The sequence below is a fragment of the Diorhabda carinulata genome, chromosome 6 (assembly GCF_026250575.1).
Source record: "Diorhabda carinulata isolate Delta chromosome 6, icDioCari1.1, whole genome shotgun sequence".
NCBI classification, from domain to species: domain Eukaryota; kingdom Metazoa; phylum Arthropoda; class Insecta; order Coleoptera; family Chrysomelidae; genus Diorhabda; species Diorhabda carinulata.
In genome coordinates, this window is record NC_079465.1 from 28,906,622 (window position 1) to 28,930,617 (window position 23,996).

General features: G+C 32.2%; 1 protein-coding gene across 4 annotated transcripts in view; it reads right to left on the minus strand.

Moving 5' to 3' along the window:
- Window positions 1-23,996, minus strand: part of LOC130895432 (potassium voltage-gated channel subfamily H member 8-like) — a 101,034-nt gene that overhangs the window by 54,545 nt on the left and 22,493 nt on the right. For all 4 annotated transcript variants that reach the window (XM_057802706.1, XM_057802707.1, XM_057802703.1 and 1 more), the window contains exon 2: window positions 7,734-7,835. In XM_057802706.1, coding sequence (XP_057658689.1) covers window positions 7,734-7,809 — 76 coding nt within the window. In that variant the 5' untranslated portion in view covers window positions 7,810-7,835. The remainder of the gene's footprint in view (window positions 1-7,733; window positions 7,836-23,996) is intronic.

Sequence of the window (23,996 nt, forward strand, 5' to 3'; positions counted from 1 at the left end):
TATAAAACGCAGAGACCCTCAGAAAAAATATTCTTAGTCTTGAGGGTTTGAGATGTGAGTTTATCATCTATTTTAACATGAAAGATGATTAATACCGGCCACGTCACGTGAAGAAGTATATAAAGGGTGCAAGCTCAAAAAAATTATGTAGAGTGTTCATTCAAGTTTTAAACGGTAGATTATTTCGAAAATAATGCACAATCTGGAAGAAAATAAGCCAAGAGGACCCTGAAAAGTGGCCATAAATGAAGATTAGTTCATTATCTACAAGAATAGATATTTTTTTCATAAATTAAACTTCATTTGAAAAGGAAAATCCATAGATTTTGAACTGTGACTTGAACCCCATTGGATTTTTCTGAAATATAGCAGAAACTGGTCAAATTGTTTTCACACTTTTACCGATTTTTAGAAATTTGCCCGTTATTTCAATATGAATTGTCATTTATTCGCATATTTGTAGATGATAGGTCCTTGAAAGCTGTTGAATCGACCAAGGAAGGTTGCTTGAGGTGTTTTGTTGCCAACCCAATATAAAGTCCCTTTCTATAGGTACGGACATTTCTTCCAATGCCTGTTTCCTCTTGGCTCTTGATTATTTCACTTTCATAACTTGTTAAACATGAATATGACATTCTGAACTTTCCATTTATGTATATAACTCTAATGTTTGAATTCGTAGAGGTGTATTTATTAACAAATATTCTGTGGTTCGAAACTCTTCAGCTTTTACAGATTATTTGAGTTTCTCTCTGGCATTTAATTTAGAAAACGTAGAGTGCTGAAAGTGGAACAAATATTTGAGTTTTTTTCTTGCCTCATTTTCATTCAAGGGCATTTACTGGAACAATTTTCTAATCTTGATTGTTTCGCCAATATTCCATGTAGGATCATGGCAGCGAACGGTTTTTTAAAAATAATAGCTTCACTTGAGGCCTGAGCAACCTGATAACAGCTAGAAAATCATAATTTTGGAAAAAGAAACTCCCTAAACGTTCAGCAGGACTGGAAGTGTAAAAGGAAGAAAATTGGTTTATTAGAAATTTTCAATTAATTTTCCAAAAACCTTCACGTGAAAATTTGACTAAATTCTGCGACAATTTCTTAGTTCTATCCCCATGTTATTACACTTGAAATGAGCTCAACTATCTATTCTAATCACTTATCTTGAGGCAAAAATCGACATTAACAACCCCAATAATTGTTGAGAATTCGACCATGCCAGAGGCCCAAACATATTTCGTAAAGAAGGGAACCTATTAGCTAGCAGTATCATGTATAATGTGTCTTACATGTCAGAACATATCGCTAATTACATATGAAGTAACAGCTGACAGCATATAAGAAATGTGATGACTTCGCGGAAACGCAGAAGATAATAAAAACTGTATTTCTTTTAATAATTCATTCTTTGTTCTAACGTTGCTTAATAAACATATATTGTATGAACAAAATTTAACTATCTTTACATACAGAGGGGTTTGGAAAGGTAAAAAGGAAAAGGCACTTACAGATTGTTCGTCGATTCCTGCTCCTTTTTCTTGATTAGACGCACTTAAGGTGTAGAAACTCCAAGGTCCCGAATTTCCCTTCCGGCACAATGCGAAACTGTTCACTTCCGAAACCCGTGCGTATCCTACTGACTGCGCCAATTATATATTAAAACTTCGAATTTGGGTTTTTAAAAACAAACATTACAATTACAATATATGTTTATTAAGCAACGTTAGAACAAAGAATGAATTATTAAAAGAAATACAGTTTTTATTATCTTCTGCGTTTCCGCGAAATCATCACATTTCTTATATGCTGTCAGCTGTTACTTCATATGTAACTCGCTCAACGTGATTTGACTATCAAAATAACGAATGTTTCAATCTCTGTTTTTGACAAAAATATTGCGAATAAAATCAATACAACTTTGATATAATCGATCTTCATTTTTTACCTAAAAGAAAATTCTGTAAATGTCATATTTTTGAGACTTCGGTGAAGAACGAATTTTTCTATCTTTATGGTTATTTTTCAGTAGCCTCCCCGTCCTTTTCTCCCAGAATATTTTCGAATTCCAAAGTACCGGTCGAGCTATACCAATCCAAATTTTGCACATATTGGTCAATTCATTGAAATTTATCTACTGGACTACATGAAAAGTGAGTTTTCTATCTTTTTATCTATTCTGTTATGCAGTGGTGATAAAGCCAATAAATGCACAGAAAAATGAATAAATATATGTCGATGTACATTGACACAATGTTCAAACCTTTGTAAAAAGAAGCTGGGAATGCAATTTCCGGAGAACTTAATGACTGTTCTGAAACGGAAATTTGAGTGAGAAAAACTATAAGAAACGGAATTCAATCGATAGTTCTAGATAGTTATCCCACATAACGAACGATTTATAAAGTATATCTGATTAGAATTGATTATCCAATAATGACGAGGATGGTATAAAAAGTTTCCGATCTCAACCGGAAGAAGTCAACACTTATCTGTATAAACTGGGAAATATATTTGCGCATGCGTTCAGAGATTTTCACTAAAGGTTGGTTGACTAATCCGAAGAGGCAAAGATGGTTTCGTGGAACGGAAACGTGGTTGTGGCCATTTTTTTGGGGGATAGTCATGGGGTGTGTTCATCGGCTATCTTAAAAAGGTTCGCTGATCGCCATAGCTAAAACTTCACAAATTTCACACAAAATTTAACAGGTATAACCACAAGGGACTTTGTCTAATTCCTTATCTCGAAGGTCCACTTGCAAAAGAGTAAAGTCGGAAACAATGTATAAACTTGAGAGGAAACTATTTTGAAAAATAAAAAGAATTATGGAGAAAAATGTCATGTTTCTTTGTTAGTTCGGAAACTTTACAAACAATCCTCGTATGAAAATATCATCGTTACTTCTGCATAATCTATCATTTATTGAATATACTTTTCTTCTTTGATGGGCACAGACTTGGTTGTTGTTCAATACAAACTTTTGTAACATATAAATCGAAATTCAAATTTTCCATGTGGGGTTAAACAATTTTTTTCCTCTCTACTAAAATTTGGGATCCAGCACAAGACAGAAACAATAATACCCGCATATTTCGCGAACTCAAAGTTCTTTTGTGGACCCTTTTTACTTCTTTATGTTTCCTAAAGGTGTTGAAAGATAATTCAATTCAAAAACCTCACTACAATTTTTCACGTGTCAAATTATCCTTAGTTTAAATCAATTTTAATTTTGGGGTTCTCGGTTCAATTTCAGTATAAGTCCAAATTTATAATCGATTTCAATGTTTCCAAATTGAACTTTTGTCCTAATTCAAGCTACTGAACAAATGATTCCTATATATGTATAACTAATAACACAGGGCAGTTTTATATAGAAGTTTAGACAAAATTTATATGAATTTCATATTTATTATGTTTTACTTTATTTGAAATTCGAAGAATGCTTTAAAGTTTATCTCGCAGTGGATGCTATTCGATATAAATAGCCGAAAAACATGTCTAGCCCGTAGAGCAAAAACAAACCAAATGATTTTTGTTATTTTTGTTTGAAAAAAAATCCAAAAAGCCAATGGGTGAATTTTGAAAAATACTTATTTTGCTTATTTAAAAATCAAATTAGTAGATCAAGATAAATATCGGACACCACACATTGTTTGAAAGGTATTTAAATAAAATTTGAGACATTGAGCCAAAGCATACCAAACATATATTGAACCGCAACAATATTAAAACAGCTATCAGCTATATATACAGGGTGATTCATTAAGAATGTCCAATCTCTGAACTGTAGATTCTAAACCTCAAAATATAATGATTCTGCTTAACAGGCCTTATGCAAATATTGCTAGTTTCCGAGATTTTTTATGTTTTCACAATTTCTCTTCGAAAATTGACAATTTTACGTTTTATGGCACGAAGAATCATAGTTTGCACTCTAATTTAATACTATTTAATAATATATGAATTGTAGAAGTCTATATTAGGAGCCGTTTTTTATTGGGAACGTGGCAAGGAAACACCAAAGTGGACTAACTTTAATATATTTTCCGAGCTTTCGAATATTTATGTATAAGTTTGATTATTATCATTTGATTACAACGTTAATTAGTAAAAAGGAGAGTTCTCGGAAAGGAGTGATCACTTATTAATTTGAAGTTTTAAATGTTATCTTTTATCTACACAGTAAAGATTCTTATAGAATTTGCTACTACAAGTTTCTGAAGGCTAATTTGATTTAAACTTCTACCATTAAACTTACTTACTTTAATATGATTAAAAAAGTTACAATGGAAATATATAGCATATGAAAGTTTGAGAAAAAATGAGTTTTGAGTAATCTTATACAGGTTTTGATTTGCTTAATTTCAAATATGAATTTTCTCTTACCGTCCGAGATAAAAGGTATTAAAGTTATAAATCATCTACAACTAAGCCACTTGTTTTACCAGATTCTAATGGAAAGCCTCAAACATTGTATTTCTTCAATTTACGTCGAACACGCCTTCAATTTTTCATTGTTTTCCATAGTATTTTCATTTCAATTTGCATCTATGAACAATTGATGATAATGTCATAGATCCAAGGTTTGAATGAAAAATGAACAACTTTTTTGCTTCATATGGAATAGAAAAAGAGTTGTGCAAAGTTGCCCAACTTGATTTAAGTAACTAGTATGTATATGCCTTTTCTCTTGATTCTTTATGACTAATTTTGAATTATGTAAAATGGAAACAGCTAAGCAAAAATTAAAAGTGACGTCTTCTGAGATTCATAAAATATGTGTTACTGTAAAACAATTTCCTTCATGCAAAATGAAGAAGAGTTTTATAAACTCCAATTATCTGAAATTATGTTTTGGAAACATGTAGGTTTTGATATTGTTAATAAAATGGTTCCTAAGTCAACACCAGTGTGCCTTCAGGAACAGGGAAAAGTTAACAGAGACCACAAAGGATGTTTTGTCTTACGGAATATATATATATATATATATATATATATATATATATATATTTATTTAATTATAGAATAAACAATTCCATAAAGCATACTTTATAAATCGCTCATAGTGTGTGCTGATTTACGGAAAAAATCGACTGGATTGCAAATGCGGAGTCCCCATATTGAATCAACTATCATATCATAGCTTTTGATAGTTTTATTAGTGTCTAAAAACAGAAAAATTGAAGAAACACTCTAAATATTTTCAATTACACATTGCGTTATTCTCTATAAATGATTTGTTTCGATTTGTAGATATTTGGGGTGATAAACGTGTTAACTTTAATTTCGGATTGAATTATGAATAAAAAAAATTAGTAAATCAATTATATTATTTCATAATAAACGTTCAGAAAATTGAAATTGAGGAAAACGACAAAAATTAAGATTTCAGGAACGTGTCAGCAGGCTTTTAAAAACTGTGTACTTTGCTGTATGAAGTTTATTTTGATTTAGTATCTTTAGGGTTTTCGAACATGGAAAACTTCCACTTGTATACTGACAGATAATTATCTGTTGAAGTTTGAGAGACAACGCATCGTCTTACCTTTTTAGCTATATGTGGAATCTACAAGTGAAATGTTTTTGAAAATATTTGTATTATCCGAACAGCTAGCTTTAAAATTTCAACTTCATCTAAATAGTCACAATTCATCCGTTGATTTCCAAAATTACTACAATGGCCATAGTCAAAATGCACTAATTGCTCTTCGAATTGGTTGACCTCCCATCATAATGACTAGATCTGGCTCCCACCGACTTTTTCCGTTTTCCTAACCTTGAAGGTTCACTCAGATTTTTATCAGATGTAGACGTTAGCACAAACGTAAACGCTTATTTTGACGAGAAAAACGGCAATTTTTCCTTGGAAAAACTACAGCATCGTTGCACTGAGTTTATAAACATAAAAAAATGACTAAATTGAAACATAAAAATGATTATAGAATAAAATGTTTTTCTTTTTTGTTGAATTCGAAAACTTTCCATACAACCTACGTATATTCATTAGCTACATAACAAGGAATAATTATAAATAGAAAAAAATTGTTGGAATACATTGTGCAGCTACATATTGTTTGTTATTTACGAAGAATAGATAAAAACAGTGATTTGCAAAAAGTATCTGCCGTCCAATATTTGATACTTCTCATTTTTCGAAAAAACTGTCTACACAAAATTCCTTTGAAACTTGCCTGAACTTTTTCTATAATTTATGGTGCTTCTGTCATAGGACTGCCATAACAATCTAATTTTAGATCTATCAACATCAAGTAGGAGGGTTTATTAAGAAATGTTTGTTGTGTATTGAAGAATTATCATTTTTCTCTTTCGGTAGATTTTTAAATGATAGATATACAATGAAATGTAATTTATGAGTATGAAGTACACAATAAAAATAGTTTAAATATCATATTCCACGATAGGAATATCTAGTAAAGTCTGCTATGAGTTCAAATTGGTCAACAAACTTTATTGGAATTATGTAGATTAGCACAATCCATCAGAAATAATAATAAAAACTTCAAAGGTTACAAACACTTTCAAAAAATAGTGTTTGGTTTTTCGCTTGTATAAAGTTACTTAAAGTGAATTAAATAATAAATAATTTTAGGTTATAAATACTCTTTGATTTTTTATTGTTAAAAGCATAAGAGTAATTTATAACTACCACTACTTCCGTACCTATCAACTCACGAACAACTGTAAATTCAATCCCTCTACTCCAAAATACCACCCTGTCGTTGACCTTTCCACTTTCTTTGCCTTCTTCTCCCCCTTGGATAAAGAATATTCTTATAGTAGATACCTCAGTAACCATCTACAACACGAATCCCCTAGCATTCTTGTAGAGAAAGCATTCTTGGAAATTCTGCATAAAGAATCCTTCGACCTAATTCTCTATACGGATGCCTCCAAAGCTGAATCAGGTGTGGGTTGCGCAGACACTACAAACCACGAACTCATAAGTTCTTTCCGCTTATCCTCGACGTGTAGTGTTCACACTGGTGAACTATACAGTATCCTTCAAGCTTTCACCGTCCATCCAATAGTCCAAAACATTCATGACATCTACCAAACTCTCATTGCTCTTGATATAACAGTCTCTCTCATCTAGCTTCCATCGCACACTGGAATTGCTGGAAAGGAATGTGCCGATCGCCATGCCAAAGAAGCCACAAAGAATTATCCTGGAATCCCAGTTCAGTTGGCCAATGATCTGAAGATTAACTTCAACACCTCATTAAAAAATCTTGGCGCGATACATGGAGCAAGAGTACTACGGCATTACATCACTTCCACCCATCTACTTCTCACATTTCCCTAAACTTTTTGAATGGGAGAGAAGCTCCCTGACAATAAGAAGACTCCGCATCAACCATACAAAACTTACTCACGGTTATTTGATGTCGTCAGAAAGTCATACCGTTTGCCGAACTTGTTAAGTTCCTGTGACTGTTAAGCACATCCTCGCCGACTGCCGAGAATATTCCACCGCATATCAACAGTTTGATATGAAAACCAACCTCAAAGAGACACGGAAATAAGGAAAATCGTGGAGTTTTTTAAAGCCACCAAGCTGTATAAGAAAATATAATTAATGCATGCATTGTAGTAGATTTGGTAACAGTCCTGTATTTAACTTATGATTGTTTTTGTGTGCCAATGACTAACGCTGTCGAGGTACGTTAAACTGAAATAAAAAAAATTATAAAAAAGTTATGTGTGTACTTACGAGTTCCATCAAATCTAGTAGCTATAGTATCCAAAAACGTGTTTTGGGGAGCGAGCAGCCCCTTTCGCGCTGGCATGGAGCTAATGGTTCTTCAATTACACCCTAGAATAATAAGTTTAACAGTCACAAATTCTGCTTTTTTTGAATAAAATTTCAAAAATAATTTATTGAATAGGGTTATCAACATATCGATAAATGTATGTGTTGCCTGTTGTTTGATTAAAAATATTTTTTTTCCAAATATATGCGTTGTAATGTGCGTTTGTATCGTTAATTATTCATAGCATTTGAAAATCAAATTTGTATTCATACTTGATTCATATTACAGAGATTGCATTGAGTGAGGATATTCACTTGTAATTTAGGGGTATCGGAACGGAAAGTCCAATAATGTGATATTTGTAAAGAACTAGCTGGGGTATGTGTTATTAAAATAGATGTAACTTGAAACGAGTTTATTCAGGCGAGAATATTACTGAATAAAAAAGGAACAGCTCTTTTTATCTCAAGTTAACAAAGTAGTGGAGGGATTCCAACTAATTAGTTTACTTTCAAAAGCCTTTTATCTCTTGGAGATCAAAAGTAAGAAGATGGTAAACCAAGATTTGTTATAAACACCGAAATTACAAATATAAGTAATCCTACTTTTTTAATTACATGAAAATCTCATTGTTATGAGAGAAATTATTGTCTTTCTTAAATTTGTGCTCTTTTAGGGGATGAGTTTCAGTTCGGTAGAATTTATTAGGGTGTTGTCAAACCAACAATTCACTGTCTCACTATCTTGAAAAATATTGTGCTAATATAAAAAGATAATCAAATATTCTTTCTTCAAATCCTTTTGTATGAACACTGACTATGGTTTCGTTAAGTTTCCGGTCAGTGGGAAGCCTTGTATATGGGTGATTCCGTTCTAACTGTGATATTCAATGTCCTGTATTGTTTTTTTGTACTAGTCATTAATTAATAATCAATTAATAAAAATGTTGTGTTAATTGAATAATTCTTAAGATATTTAAACATTATTTTTATACAATATAACTTGCCACTTAAAGAAAACTTATACTACATCACTTGAATGTCAGTACCGTGTCATGTCCATTCCTAGAATTTACCGATAAATTATTAATTTTTTTTGTCGTAACAAATGATTTAAACTAATTACCTTATAAATTCTAATGTTTATGATCAAACTGAGGAAAATTGATGCACTTGTTGTTTAATATCTTAAGTTACCATGTCAGTACCGTGTCATGTCCATTCCTAGAATTTACCGATAAATTATTAATTTTTTTTGTCGTAACAAATGATTTAAACTAATTACCTTATAAATTCTAATGTTTATGATCAAACTGAGGAAAATTGATGCACTTGTTGTTTAATATCTTAAGTTACCATGTCAGTACCGTGGATAAATGAGTCAGTACCGTGGAACTCAAAATCCGACATTTGTGTCTTGCTCGTGATACTTTGAAGTTGTAGTAAATTCCTCTTAGAGTTTTATTTTTACAGTAAAATAGATGAATAATATGCATAAAAAAGTTAGAAAAGTTAAATTTTAAAATCTTGAAATTTTGAATACAAAAAATCACAGTTAGAACGGAATCACCCATATATACAAAGTCTATTCATACTCCTCTGGTTTCCTCAGGCTTTGCTGGTGGTAATTGAGAAAGAATCGCCTGCATAAGACGATAAACTTCAGTATTCGTTGTAACACCCTGGTGAAAAACGATGTCTTGGTGGTACAAAATATAATTAGCACCCATCACTGCAAACATAAAACTGAAAAATCATTGGTGTTGTAGTAGCCTGACAATATACCTGAAAGATTATAGTATATGTCCACGCTGTGTGAGAAATTCAACATTGTTTTCAATTACTTTATAATTTTTAGTATTTCTCATCAAATTTAGATGGTCTCTAGGATAGGTAGAAAACTAAGTATCACATAACTTCTTTAAGATAGAACTATTGACAAAATTTCAGGTGAACCTTAACATCATCATATTTCAAACCAAAAAGGTATTCTAGTTAAAACTCGATACCTTGTACCGTTCTCAGAATATTTCATTTGGAAATAATGAAGTAATACCCAATGTTGGTATTGAGTAATGATGATGTTATGTATTATGTGAATGTGAAAATTTTTTGACGCTTAAATGAGATTTCACCGATTAAACGGAGTCAACAATAATCAGTATAATAGTACTATTTTATTAAAAATAAAATTCACTAACTGCTTGCTGAAAATATAATGCCTTTTTTGTTTCTTTTATACACATTTAAATGTTAAATTGTGTAAGGACGCGGAATTTCCACTACAAATAATTATGTACATCTCCCATTCAATGTGTGCTTTGTGACAGAAAGGATCCACATTTTTGGTAGCGTTTTATCCTTGTAGTCCTAACGATGTAATGTGACAGGGCTTGGGTGATGATATACGAGTAAGTACACGTGTATTTGTTGGCATCATCTTTCAGTTAAATAAGAAATTTTCGGTGTTATAATAAATTGATTAACATTTTCTGGTGTACGTAGTTTATATTAGGAACTTCTACACAAATTATCCAGAGTATCCCCAATTTATTTTATCTCCACGGGAAGTAGATTATTTTATGTTATTTTGAATATTTGGACAACAATTATACAGCTTTAACCAATTATGCACATGCCGTTCTAAGAAGTAAGCACTACAAGATGGTTTTGATAAATTTTAGTATGAAGTTTGTTAAAAATTTTTCCATAAATCTGGTTGTTTATTTCGTGAAGTTTGTAACTAATGTGTGTAGCTTGCAATTTTGACTGAGTACTTGATAAATTGATTTCAATCTCAAGCGTCTAGATATCACATACACCAACCTAAATATTTTCTACAGATATTTGTTTGTAGTATGTAGTATCAAGTATTTTAATCTTAGCAAATAAATTTAGTTAGTGACTTTTTTCGATCGCTCGCGTGCACCACACATGAACTGGTTGTCAGCCAGGTCGTTTCGTGAAGAGAAGTGCGTTAATATACCGATTGTCCATACTTGCTGTGGTGATCGCAACTTTTTTTAAATGAAACTAATTATTCATTTAGCGTTTTAAGTTTGCTACTGTAGTAAAAATTGCCACGAGCGTGCTGTCTTGGTGGATGTTCTACTGCAGAAAGGACAAAAATATCTTTATTCCATTGTCCGAAATATGAAATTAATATATATATATATATAATCAAAATCCTTTCTACCATATATTACGGTGTTGGGAGGTATTTTCCTCTTATCCATATACGAATTTCCACAATTCTTTTTTGTTTTTTGCTTTTTCTTTCGCATTATTCCATGAAATTAATATTAGGTAATATTAATAAAGATTTATGTTCTTTCAAATTTTGTGTAATTTTCTGTTCCTATGACTATCTACAAGTTAAGTTGTTACTTATATTTCTAGATGTCAACCTTGGAAACAGGACTTGCAAACAGTCATATTTACGCCAATGTTCAAAAACTTAATCGAGTAGGTTTTAATGTTATGGGTGTAGTCTCAGATCAAGGTTTAATTTTAGCAAATTGGTTAGCAAACTTCAAACAAAAAGCTAGTGGACTTTGCCCTAAATTTACCGTCGAGCGTATTTGTATTCTTCAGTCACTCTTGCAGCTGCCCCATATACTCATACATAAATTTCTATCGATAAAATCCAAAATTAAATTAAAAATCTGTTAATTTTAATGGAGGAAATTTTTAAAACATTATTGAATTCATCTGTTTACGAATTCCGTATTTGTCTGTTGTAAAAATTTCTTGCTAACTTGGGTAATTCTTATTGTTAATTTTCATAACTATAAATTATTACTTTTTTATTGAACTTTTTGCTAAGATCTACCAAACATACAACTTAATACTTTCCCCTTTTATTGTCGTGTCGAAACTCTTTTGTAAGCACGACTTCAATCGTTTCGACGAGAGTGTCTGAGCGTGTCTCTTCTTGTCTTGTTAATACTCGGTGTTAGCGGTTACAACCCTCTCCTTGTAATTACAGGCCATTAGGGATATTGATATTGACAAAAAAGTTGATGAACATCACGTTCTTTGGAGCAGAAGTAATTCAATTTCGTTGAGGTATTAGCCAAAAAAGTAGTTCTTTTCTCCAAAGATCAACAAACTTCATAGAGAAACTCTATGAGAATTGATAACCCTCATTTTTAATTATACATATTTTTCTTATCATGATAAAAATCACCAACAGATCCTTGGAAAACTTTACAGGCTCTACAGTATCATCTATACTAGCAGATTTTGTAAATGTTTTGAATGATTCGTTTGAAATCCTTAACCCTGAGTTCTGTTGGACGATCTCCATAGGGTGTAAACCAATTTGTGTCGGCTCTTACTTATTTTGTACTTTTGAAAAGTTAAATCGTAAATAGTGAATGATTAACAAATTCTGAAAGATGCAGAGTTTTGGCAGACGTTTCAACGCAAAAACAATTTTTTAAATCTGCTATTCTGAATCAATTATTTTTATTGCAAGTCTCAAGAAACTAAACTTGAAACGGTTCAAAGGAAATGTATGAGTATTCCCTGTTTGAAATTCAAAATAAGTCGTTTGAAATCCTTAACCCTGAGTTCTGTTGGCCGATCTCCATAGGGTGTAAACCAATTTGTATCGGTTCTTATTTATTTCGTACTTTTGAAAAGTAAAAAAGTAAATAGTGCATGATTAACAAATTCTGAAAGATGCAGAGTTTTGGCAGACGTTTCAACGCAAAAACAATTTTTTAAATCTGCTATTCTGAATCAATAACTTTTATTGCAAGTCTCAAGAAACTAATCTTGAAACGGTTCAAAGGAAATGTATGAGTATTCCCTGTTTGAAATTCAAAATAAGTCGTTTGAAATCCTTAACCCTGAGTTCTGTTGGACGATCTCCATAGGGTGTAAACCAATTTATGTCGGCTCTTACTTATTTTGTACTTTTGAAAAGTTAAATCCTAAATAGTGCATGATTAACAAATTCTGAAAGATACAGAGTTTTGGCAGACGTTTCAACGCAAAAACAATTTTTTAAATCTGCTATTCTGAATCAATAACTTTTATTGCAAGTCTCAAGAAACTAATCTTGAAACGGTTCAAAGGAAATGTATGAGTATTCCCTGTTTGAAATTCAAAATAAGTCGTTTGAAATCCTTAACCCTGAGTTCTGTTGGACGATCTCCATAGGGTGTAAACCAATTTATGTCGGCTCTTACTTATTTTGTACTTTTGAAAAGTTAAATCGTAAATAGTGCATGATTAACAAATTCTGAAAGATGCAGAGTTTTGGCAGACGTTTCAACGCAAAAACAATTTTTTAAATCTGCTATTCTGAATCAATTATTTTTATTGCAAGTCTCAAGAAACTAATCTTGAAACGGTTCAAAGGAAATGTATGAGTATTCCCTGTTTGAAATTTAAAATGAGTCGTTTGAAACCCTTAACCCTGAGTTCTGTTGGCCGATCTCCATAGGGTGTAAACCAATTTGTGTCGGCTCTTACTTATTTCGTACTTTTGAAAAGTAAAAAAGTAAATAGTGCATGATTAACAAATTCTGAAAGATGCAGAGTTTTGGCAGACGTTTCAACGCAAAAACAATTTTTTAATTCTGCTATTCTGAACCAATAACTTTTATTGCAAGTCTCAAGAAACTAATCTTGAAACGGTTCAAAGGAAATGTATGAGTATTCCCTGTTTGAAATTCAAAATAAGTCGTTTGAAATCCTTAACCCTGAGTTCTGTTGGACGATCTCCATAGGGTGTAAACCAATTTATGTCGGCTCTTACTTATTTTGTACTTTTGAAAAGTTAAATCGTAAATAGTGCATGATTAACAAATTCTGAAAGATGCAGAGTTTTGGCAGACGTTTCAACGCAAAAACAATTTTTTAAATCTGCTATTCTGAATCAATTATTTTTATTGCAAGTCTCAAGAAACTAATCTTGAAACGGTTCAAAGGAAATGTATGAGTATTCCCTGTTTGAAATTTAAAATGAGTCGTTTGAAACCCTTAACCCTGAGTTCTGTTGGCCGATCTCCATAGGGTGTAAACCAATTTGTGTCGGCTCTTACTTATTTCGTACTTTTGAAAAGTAAAAAAGTAAATAGTGCATGATTAACAAATTCTGAAAGATGCAGAGTTTTGGCAGACGTTTCAACGCAAAAACAATTTTTTAATTCTGCTATTCTGAACCAATAACTTTTATTGCAAGTCTCAAGAAACTAATCTTGAAACGGTTCAAAGGAAATGTATGAGTATTCCCTGTTTGAAATTCAAAATAAGTCGTTTGAAATCCTTAACCCTGAGTTCTGTTGGACGATCTCCATAGGGTGTAAACCAATTTGTATCGGTTCTTATTTATTTCGTACTTTTGAAAAGTAAAAAAGTAAATAGTGCATGATTAACAAATTCTGAAAGATGCAGAGTTTTGGCAGACGTTTCAACGCAAAAACAATTTTTTAAATCTGCTATTCTGAATCAATAACTTTTATTGCAAGTCTCAAGAAACTAATCTTGAAACGGTTCAAAGGAAATGTATGAGTATTCCCTGTTTGAAATTCAAAATGAGTCGTTTGAAATCCTTAACCCTGAGTTCTGTTGGACGATCTCCATAGGGTGTAAACCAATTTGTATCGGTTCTTATTTATTTCGTACTTTTGAAAAGTAAAAAAGTAAATAGTGCATGATTAACAAATTCTGAAAGATGCAGAGTTTTGGCAGACGTTTCAACGCAAAAACAATTTTTTAAATCTGCTATTCTGAATCAATAACTTTTATTGCAAGTCTCAAGAAACTAATCTTGAAACGGTTCAAAGGAAATGTATGAGTATTCCCTGTTTGAAATTCAAAATGAGTCGTTTGAAATCCTTAACCCTGAGTTCTGTTGGACGATCTCCATAGGGTGTAAACCAATTTGTATCGGTTCTTATTTATTTCGTACTTTTGAAAAGTAAAAAAGTAAATAGTGCATGATTAACAAATTCTGAAAGATGCAGAGTTTTGGCAGACGTTTCAACGCAAAAACAATTTTTTAAATCTGCTATTCTGAATCAATTATTTTTATTGCAAGTCTCAAGAAACTAATCTTGAAACGGTTCAAAGGAAATGTATGAGTATTCCCTGTTTGAAATTCAAAATAAGTCGTTTGAAATCCTTAACCCTGAGTTCTGTTGGCCGATCTCCATAGGGTGTAAACCAATTTGTATCGGTTCTTATTTATTTCGTACTTTTGAAAAGTAAAAAAGTAAATAGTGCATGATTAACAAATTCTGAAAGATGCAGAGTTTTGGCAGACGTTTCAACGCAAAAACAATTTTTTAAATCTGCTATTCTGAATCAATAACTTTTATTGCAAGTCTCAAGAAACTAATCTTGAAACGGTTCAAAGGAAATGTATGAGTATTCCCTGTTTGAAATTCAAAATAAGTCGTTTGAAATCCTTAACCCTGAGTTCTGTTGGACGATCTCCATAGGGTGTAAACCAATTTGTGTCGGCTCTTACTTATTTTGTACTTTTGAAAAGTTAAATCGTAAATAGTGCATGATTAACAAATTCTGAAAGATGCAGAGTTTTGGCAGACGTTTCAACGCAAAAACAATTTTTTAAATCTGCTATTCTGAATCATTTATTTTTATTGCAAGTCTCAAGAAACTAATCTTGAAACGGTTCAAAGGAAATGTATGAGTATTCCCTGTTTGAAATTCAAAATAAGTCGTTTGAAATCCTTAACCCTGAGTTCTGTTGGACGATCTCCATAGGGTGTAAACCAATTTGTGTCGGCTCTTACTTATTTTGTACTTTTGAAAAGTTAAATCGTAAATAGTGCATGATTAACAAATTCTGAAAGATGCAGAGTTTTGGCAGACGTTTCAACGCAAAAACAATTTTTTAAATCTGCTATTCTGAATCATTTATTTTTATTGCAAGTCTCAAGAAACTAATCTTGAAACGGTTCAAAGGAAATGTATGAGTATTCCCTGTTTGAAATTCAAAATAAGTCGTTTGAAATCCTTAACCCTGAGTTCTGTTGGCCGATCTCCATAGGGTGTAAACCAATTTGTATCGGTTCTTATTTATTTCGTACTTTTGAAAAGTAAATAGTGCATGATTAACAAATTCTGAAAGATGCAGAGCTTTCTTAATTAATTAATGTTAGTAATTCAAAAATCAATATTCAAATTAACACGTGACATAAATATGGAGTTTGTTGATTCTATATATTCATTATTTTTTGATTGATTATTTAATCGAGAATTGCGGTATCTCCATTTTGTATTAAAATATCAAATATCATACTTATAATTCCAAAAACAATGTTCAAAGTAGACATAAATATTATGATCGTTTTGGGAGAGTGTGATGTCAACGGAGAAGTGGAATATTTAGCTTCCTCGTTTTGTTTGTATCGTCTTTGAGTAATAAAATCGCTATAAAATAACGATTGGTGTATTCACCTCTCTCATAATAGTATACATCAAAGATTTTAATACCGTATACTTATTCTGAAGCGATACAAACAACTTTAAAGTCAATCAATATTAAACGATCATCATATTTCAATTGCACGTCCTGAAAATTAACAGAAGTTGATTCTTAATTGAACTAATAAATACGTTAAATTGTAACTCATTTTCATTGACGTCTGCAGACGGTGTAGTAAAATTCGCAAATTGAAATAAATTCAAATAAAACTGAATAAAGACAAACAAAAAAATCGATGTATGTCATAACGAAATACGATATTACCAGAATTAGAAATCTCTTTCGGATAAACGCAAATACTTATGTAAACATTTCAAAGGGACTAAATTAATTGTTTCTTGTATCGCCGATTCAAGTTCATTTCAGTCGGAGACAATTATGGAATGTAAATGAAGCTGAAAATGGGTTAGTTGAAGTCTCTTGACGTTGCATATTTACCAAGGAATTTGAAAATACTCGAGGAATTAATTTTTAAGTGAAGTGACTTTTGCTGGTGCAGTTAAGCGCAACAAAATATCGAATAATTATAATCTCTGTGTTAAAACAGACGTACATTCTTGCATAAATTCTCAAGTAGCTGATGTCTACACGTACGTTAAGGGTATATAATGAAATTAAGGGATCGCCATCGGTCCCATTTGTCGAATAAAATTTGCTCGAGGTCAAGTTTCACAAAAATTATTTTCATACAAACTGTATCATGTAACTAAATATCTGAAAAAAATAATCCTCTCACTTCTTATATGAATACACCATTTCTGAGGAAAGACAGTTTTCAAATTTGCTGTATCATCTGTAATATTTACGACTATAATGCTTATGTACATCAAAATATAGCTCGGCGAAGCTGGAAAACTATCATCAACTTCTCCCAACAAGAATTATTGTCTCTAAATGGAAATATCGATCCATAAATTCTGCTGGAACTTGCAGCGCTCAGTGCAGTCGAAGAAAGAGTCTTTTACGATGATAACTCATTTTTGCTTGCAAAAAAATTGTATATTGTAATGAAATAAGAAGGTAGTCATAATTTAGGTTCCATCTAAGGTTCCAAGTATCACTACTCTGTTGATAGATAGTAAGTGAATACCTTAGTGTACAGGGAAAATACAAATTTTTGAGCAATAAAGATATCATAACCATTTTCATCAATTTTTTTTTAATTTTATTTTATATCATGTACGGTAATACGTCACGATTGGCGCCCAATGTTTTTTCCTTCTTTTTCTTAGTGAATAGACGTCAGACGCCGTCAAACATAACAATTTGGTGCCCAACGTGGGGCCGCAATAGTCTAACATAACAAGAGACAATAAGCGAAACCAAAACAACACAATAGATTTTTAGAAAAACCATCGATTACAAAATGGAGACGAGATAAACGAAAATCACAGAAAAAGCCTCAGTACAATAACCAAAACCCACAATATTGAAGAGGTAACTCACGTAAAGAAGAAAATGGACAAAAAGAAATGAGTTATAAAACAGAAAAAGGACATTGATAAATGAGTCGTAAGATTAAGAACGTTAAGGAATTAATGATGCGATGAAAAACTTGCGAGAGAAATATAGAAGAGGAAACAAAAGGAAACATGGTTGAGAAAGACGATTTGGAACAAATTAAAATTGAAATGAGAAACACGAAGAAAGAAAGAATTTGAAAAGGAATTCAAGAAACCAGCAAATACAATTGAGACAAAACGTACATCAGGTACAACAGACATCATGTCCAATTGTACGGATGATACTTGAAGATGACCAAAAGGACATCAGAATAGAATTAAATAATATTACTAAGGGAATAAGAATAGAATTAAGCAAGAATATTAATACCAAAAGCAAAATAAATGAAAATTTTAATAGAAATAGAGATTATTTCAAGGGAAACATTATAACTTTAACTATTTGGAAGACACATGTTATTATGAGTATATTTACTATAATAATGATAGTTTTAATCAAAATTAAAACGAAATTTTTAATAATCAATAGCAGTAGAGATGGAGATAATAGAACTTTTGCAAATAAACGGACTTTTATTGATAATGTCGATACGAAGATAGTCACAATAGAAGAATCTACCATATTTGTACTGGCATCCTAAAATTCGAAGGAAGATTACCAAGAAAGCAAAATATTGAAGAAAATAAAGAAGAAGACAGGACCTGAAAAAAACCTCCATCATTTTTCATTCCTAGAGATGGAGGAGCTACATCTTTAAAAATGCAGACGACTTATTTAAAACGTAAAAGATTATAAATACTTAATCAGCATTTATTTCAATATAAATAAGAATTGTTGGAAATACCATTTTAATGAGTTTTATTAATTCAATCGTTTGATTTTATCCCTACCCAGGTTTTGAATTAGGACTGTGTAATCTTCCACCAATTTTTCTATGCTTTTATATCTGTAATTCAATTCCCTCGAGATTTGTCTTTTTATTTTGACCTATTTCCTCTATCTGATCACTCCATCGGTTTCCTGGTCTTACTCTTTGTATGATACCATTATTTTCTTTGCCACAATTTGTTTGCACATTGTCCACAATGATATTTTCTTCTTTTTTTTTGACTTATGATTTTTGCTCCGTTATTTTTCTCATGTTTAACTTTCAGATTCAGCCCTATTTTGTTTTTTTCTAATATTTCTTTCAATTTTATTTCCAGCGTTTTTTGGGAAAACACAATGCAGCTACGCGTTTATTTGAATCTGGGGAAAACTTAGTCAGACTGAAGTAATATAAATAACATGTAATTTTTATTCGGTATACAACTTTGCATTTTTATTTTCATTGTCTGATAATTCTCCGAGGTAACGGAATATGCAATATGTCATATGGTTTGAATTGCATCCAATATTACGTTATGAATAATAAAACTAAAATAATATTCTCAAATTCCACTTGCACGAGTTTTAGATTGACTTATTTCTCTTCTATTTGATCTAATGTTAGAGGAAAATGAGAGGTCTCATTGTGACGTCGTTTCATGTTTGGAATATGAATATATTCAAACGTATTGAAATCACGTGTAACAAAGTTTGCAAGTTCATTTTCTCAATTCATGGATTTGATTTGTTTGCAATGGTATCTATTGTATAATGTTAGTCTATGTGTTGGGTGCTCGCCAATTCAGACATCGATATATTTACAAGTTTGCCCAACATACTTCCTGTTACAACCATTGCAGCTAAAATTTGACTCTCTTTCCAGATAAATTTATCAACCTACAAAAGGCAAATGCATAAAGAAAATATCTCAAAATGTGGAACTTTAACCCCGTAAAACTTGATTCTACCTGGTCCACTTCAACACCATAGCGCAACCCCGTTAATTTAATAAACTGATATAGTGAAATATTCCATAAAATTCATTGAGATCAATACACTTTTGCATGCGTTTTCACCAATTGTTGAAGCTTTGTTTCCATTCAGATTGAGGTACCTCCAGCCGCTTCTTCAGGTGTAGAAAAACGTTAAAACGTTGGCCTTACAATTTATTTTTGATCTGCGGGAATAAGATCAACATTCAGCCAAATCGGTTAATTAATTAGAAATTGTGTAACCAACGTGATTTTATCTTTAAAATGCAATAAAATGTGGAATTTTCAACAAAGCAATTGAACGTACAATATCAAAATATGTGTTTCACATTTTGAAATTCGGGATCTTTTTTTTTACAGCTTATGTAAAATAATTGTTTATACGTCTTTTTGTACATGTAAATATTTTTTTGAGTAGATTCATATTGAAACAAAAATTCAATGAAAGTTTCTATGAGAATAATAAAAAAATAAACATTGAGTATTTTCATTTACTTAACGGTATGTTATCAATTATCGATCTATTCTAATGAAAAAAAAATGTTTATTCAATGGATTAATTTTGACGTCTCGCACTTGCTTCGACTTTCTTCGAAATATTTCTGTTAAGGCCACGGATTTGGAGAATGAAATATGTATTTGTAAATTCTAAACAATTCAATATAGAATAAAATTGCTGTTCACGCCAGAATTAATTCAAAACTCATGAAAACTGGCAACGCTGTCCGACCAACCGACTACTGAGCGAATGGAAGAAATGAGATATATAATAAGTTCTGTTGTTAAAGCTATGTAAAAAATTTTCTTACAAATAAATGTTAATGTGAACGTGTTAATAATAACTATAATACAAAACATGGTCCTTACGAGCGGATTATAAACAAAACCAGTGAAAATTCGCAATAAACAATATATTATTAACAACTATAACCCAAAAACAATTTACCACGTGCTGCAAGCAACTATCAACGAGTGCAAAGTGATCGACCAAACAAGTAGTCGATACAATATCACGGCGACCAGACATCAACTCAACTGGCCGACTAGTTCAATTGCAAGAATCAGGCAGTTCGACCGAAATCAGAGTGAGTTTGTTCCAAATTATTTATTTCCGAATTTTTCTTTCCATTTGCGATTTCAAAGCTTCTCTGTTTGTGCTTGAACAATTTGACAATATAAAATGGCAGAACTTGGCAAACTAATAAAGAAAAGAGGTGTAATTAAAGCTCAGTTAACTATTTTCACAAAAGCGGTAAATGAATTTGCAACTATATCTAATTTAAGCCAAACAGAAGTTACAAAATTAAAAGATAGGTTACGTGATGCCGAAAATTATCTTGACGAATTCAAATCATATCAATTAGAAATAGAGTTACAGGATGATATAAATTTAGATGAGCAATTAATCGAACGAGAGAGATTTGAAAATTCATATTATGATGCAATCGCTGTTGCTAAAAACATTTTACAAAGCTACAATAATCACGATAATGATACAAATCTTAGCGTGATTTCAGACAAAGCTTGTTGTAAAAACGAGGGTATAAAGCTTCCGGATATATCACTTCCTAAATTCAGTGGAAACTTTGAAGATTGGTTAGAATTCAGGGACACATATAAATGCCTTATTCATGATAGTAAAAAATTAGATAATATTCAAAAATTTTATTACTTGCGAAGTGCACTAGGAGGAACAGCAGCGGCGTCCATTTCCAAAATCAAATATACGGCCGACAATTATGAAGTGGCATGGGCCACAATTTCAAAAAGATTTGACAATACTAAAAAATTAATATATGAACATATTAGAGCTATTTTTTCATTAGAAAATATACAAAAACCGACAGCTGAAAAACTACAAAATTTAGCTGACGATATTCACAAACATTTGGGATCTATTGAACAATTGGGGCAAAATATAACTAATTGGGATCCTCTACTAATTTTTTGGATTACTAATAAATTAGATACTAGCTCAAACCTTGAATGGGAAAGGGAAAATAGAGATCAGGAAGAATTGCCAAAGTTAGATAAATTCCTACAATTTTTACAAAAACGTTCCAATTTTCTTAATATGTTAGAATCAAAGAACAGTCTCAGTTTAAATAAATCAGATTCAAAATTTAGTAATGAGGAAAATAAATTCAATAAACAAAGTAGAGTAAGGTCATTGACCTCAAGTACATATACATGCTCCTATTGCAAGAAAGAGCATTCAATATATCGTTGTGCAGAGTTTCTCGGATTAACAATAACACAAAAAAAAGATTTTGTCAAAAAATCAAATCTTTGCCATAACTGTTTGCGTTCGGGTCACTCTGTCAAACAGTGTAAATTAGGGCCTTGCAAGGTGTGTAAAGCTTGGCACAATACAATTTTGCATGAAAAACTCGAGATAGCGGACAACGCGAGCTCAAGTTCCGCAGCACTAAGCAGTGGCGTAGTGGTACCAGCGGCGGGGCAGGTGCTATTATCTACCGCCTGTTTACTCATTTCAGACAATTTCAATAATTTTCACAAAGCAAGAGCGTTATTAGATTGTGGTTCTCAAACTTCCTTTATAACGGAGGATTTGCAAAAGCGTTTGAATATTGCGACACATAAAACAGATCTTTCAATTTTCGGAATTTCAAACAATATTTCAAAGGTCAGTAAAAGGTGTAAGGTTTCATTTAAATCTATACATACCAATTTTAAAGCGCATGGCAATTGTTATATTCTAAAAGAGATTACAAGTGTGATGCCGTGTTGTCGAATCAACACGCAATCTTGGGCGATTCCAGGTGATCTAAAGCTAGCTGATCCACAATTCAATATTCCCGGACCAGTAGACATGCTCATTGGCGCGGACCTATTTTGGACAATCTTAAGCAATAACAAAATTTCGTTAGGAAAAAATATGCCGCTATTAATTGATACAGTGCTAGGTTGGGTTGTATCTGGGCAAATAAGTACTAACAACGTTGAAAAGGCTTCTTGTAATTTAAGTATAAACCAGGAATTATTAAATTCAATAGCCAAATTTTGGGAAATCGAGGAAATATCTAGCACGCGACAACTTTCTCCAGATGAACAATTTTGCGAGGACAATTTCATCAAAACTACTACCAGAGACGCGAACGGACGTTTTACAGTCACTATACCTTTGAAGCAACAACCTTCTAGTTTAGGTGAGTCAAAAGCTCAAGCCGAAAAACGTTTCTATGCATTAGAACGAAAATTCAGGAGAGATCCAATGCTGCACAGCAGATATATACAATTTATGAACGAGTATAAAGAGCTAGGCCATATGACAATTTGTAACGGCAATGATTCAAGCTTCGAATATTTCATGCCGCATCACGGAGTTTTGAGAGAAGAGAGTTTGACCACAAAACTACGGGTAGTTTTCGATGCATCAGCGCCCTCTAGCAACGGTCTATCCTTCAACAATATTCAAGTCATTGGACCCGTTTTACAAGACGATTTACTATCAATAGTCTTAAGGTTTAGGAAATATAACTATGTAGTTTCGGCAGACATAGTTAAAATGTACCGGCAAATTTCAATAACGCCCGAGCAAAGGCATTTGCAAAAAATTGTATGGCGCGAAAATCCGAGTGATAACCTGGAAGTCTACCAGCTAAATACCGTTACATACGGGCAAGCCTCTGCCAGTTATCTTGCAATACGCTGTTTAGCTAAACTCGCTGAGGATATTCAAGAAATGAACCCGGAAATAGCCGAAATCATTAAGCACGACTTTTATGTAGATGACCTGTTAACAGGTGCACCTACACTTGAGCATGCGCAATACATATGTAAAGCGATAAGTGACACTCTTAAATCGGGATGTTTCGCACTCCGAAAATGGTGCTCTAACGACACCAACGCGCTCAAAAATATAAGTTCAAATGATTTAAAATCCGATATACTAGAATTTGCGCATGATGGCAAAACAAAAACATTAGGCTTGATATGGGTTTGCAATAACGATAAGCTTCAATATAAAATTCATACCAATCCTATAGGTACAAAGGTCACAAAACGCACAATTTTATCTACTATATCAAAAATATTCGACATCCTTGGTTTACTAAGCCCATGTACTATTATCGCAAAAATGATAATGCAAAAATTATGGGAAAATAAATTAGCTTGGGATGACGCTATTCCAAAAGCTATATCTGAAAATTGGGTAAGGTTGGAGAAGGAGCTTCTTATTTTGAACGATCTTGAGTTAAACAGACAAGCTATTTGCAAGAATGCTGTTGAATTACAACTGCATGGTTTCGCTGACGCTTCGGAAAAGGCTTACGGAGCCTGTGTTTATTTGAGAAGTATTGATTCCGATCAAAAGGTTCATGTATCCCTGTTATGCGCCAAAGCAAAGGTGGCACCTATAAAAACAATACCAATCCCGCGGTTGGAATTATGCGCAGCATTGCTTCTAGC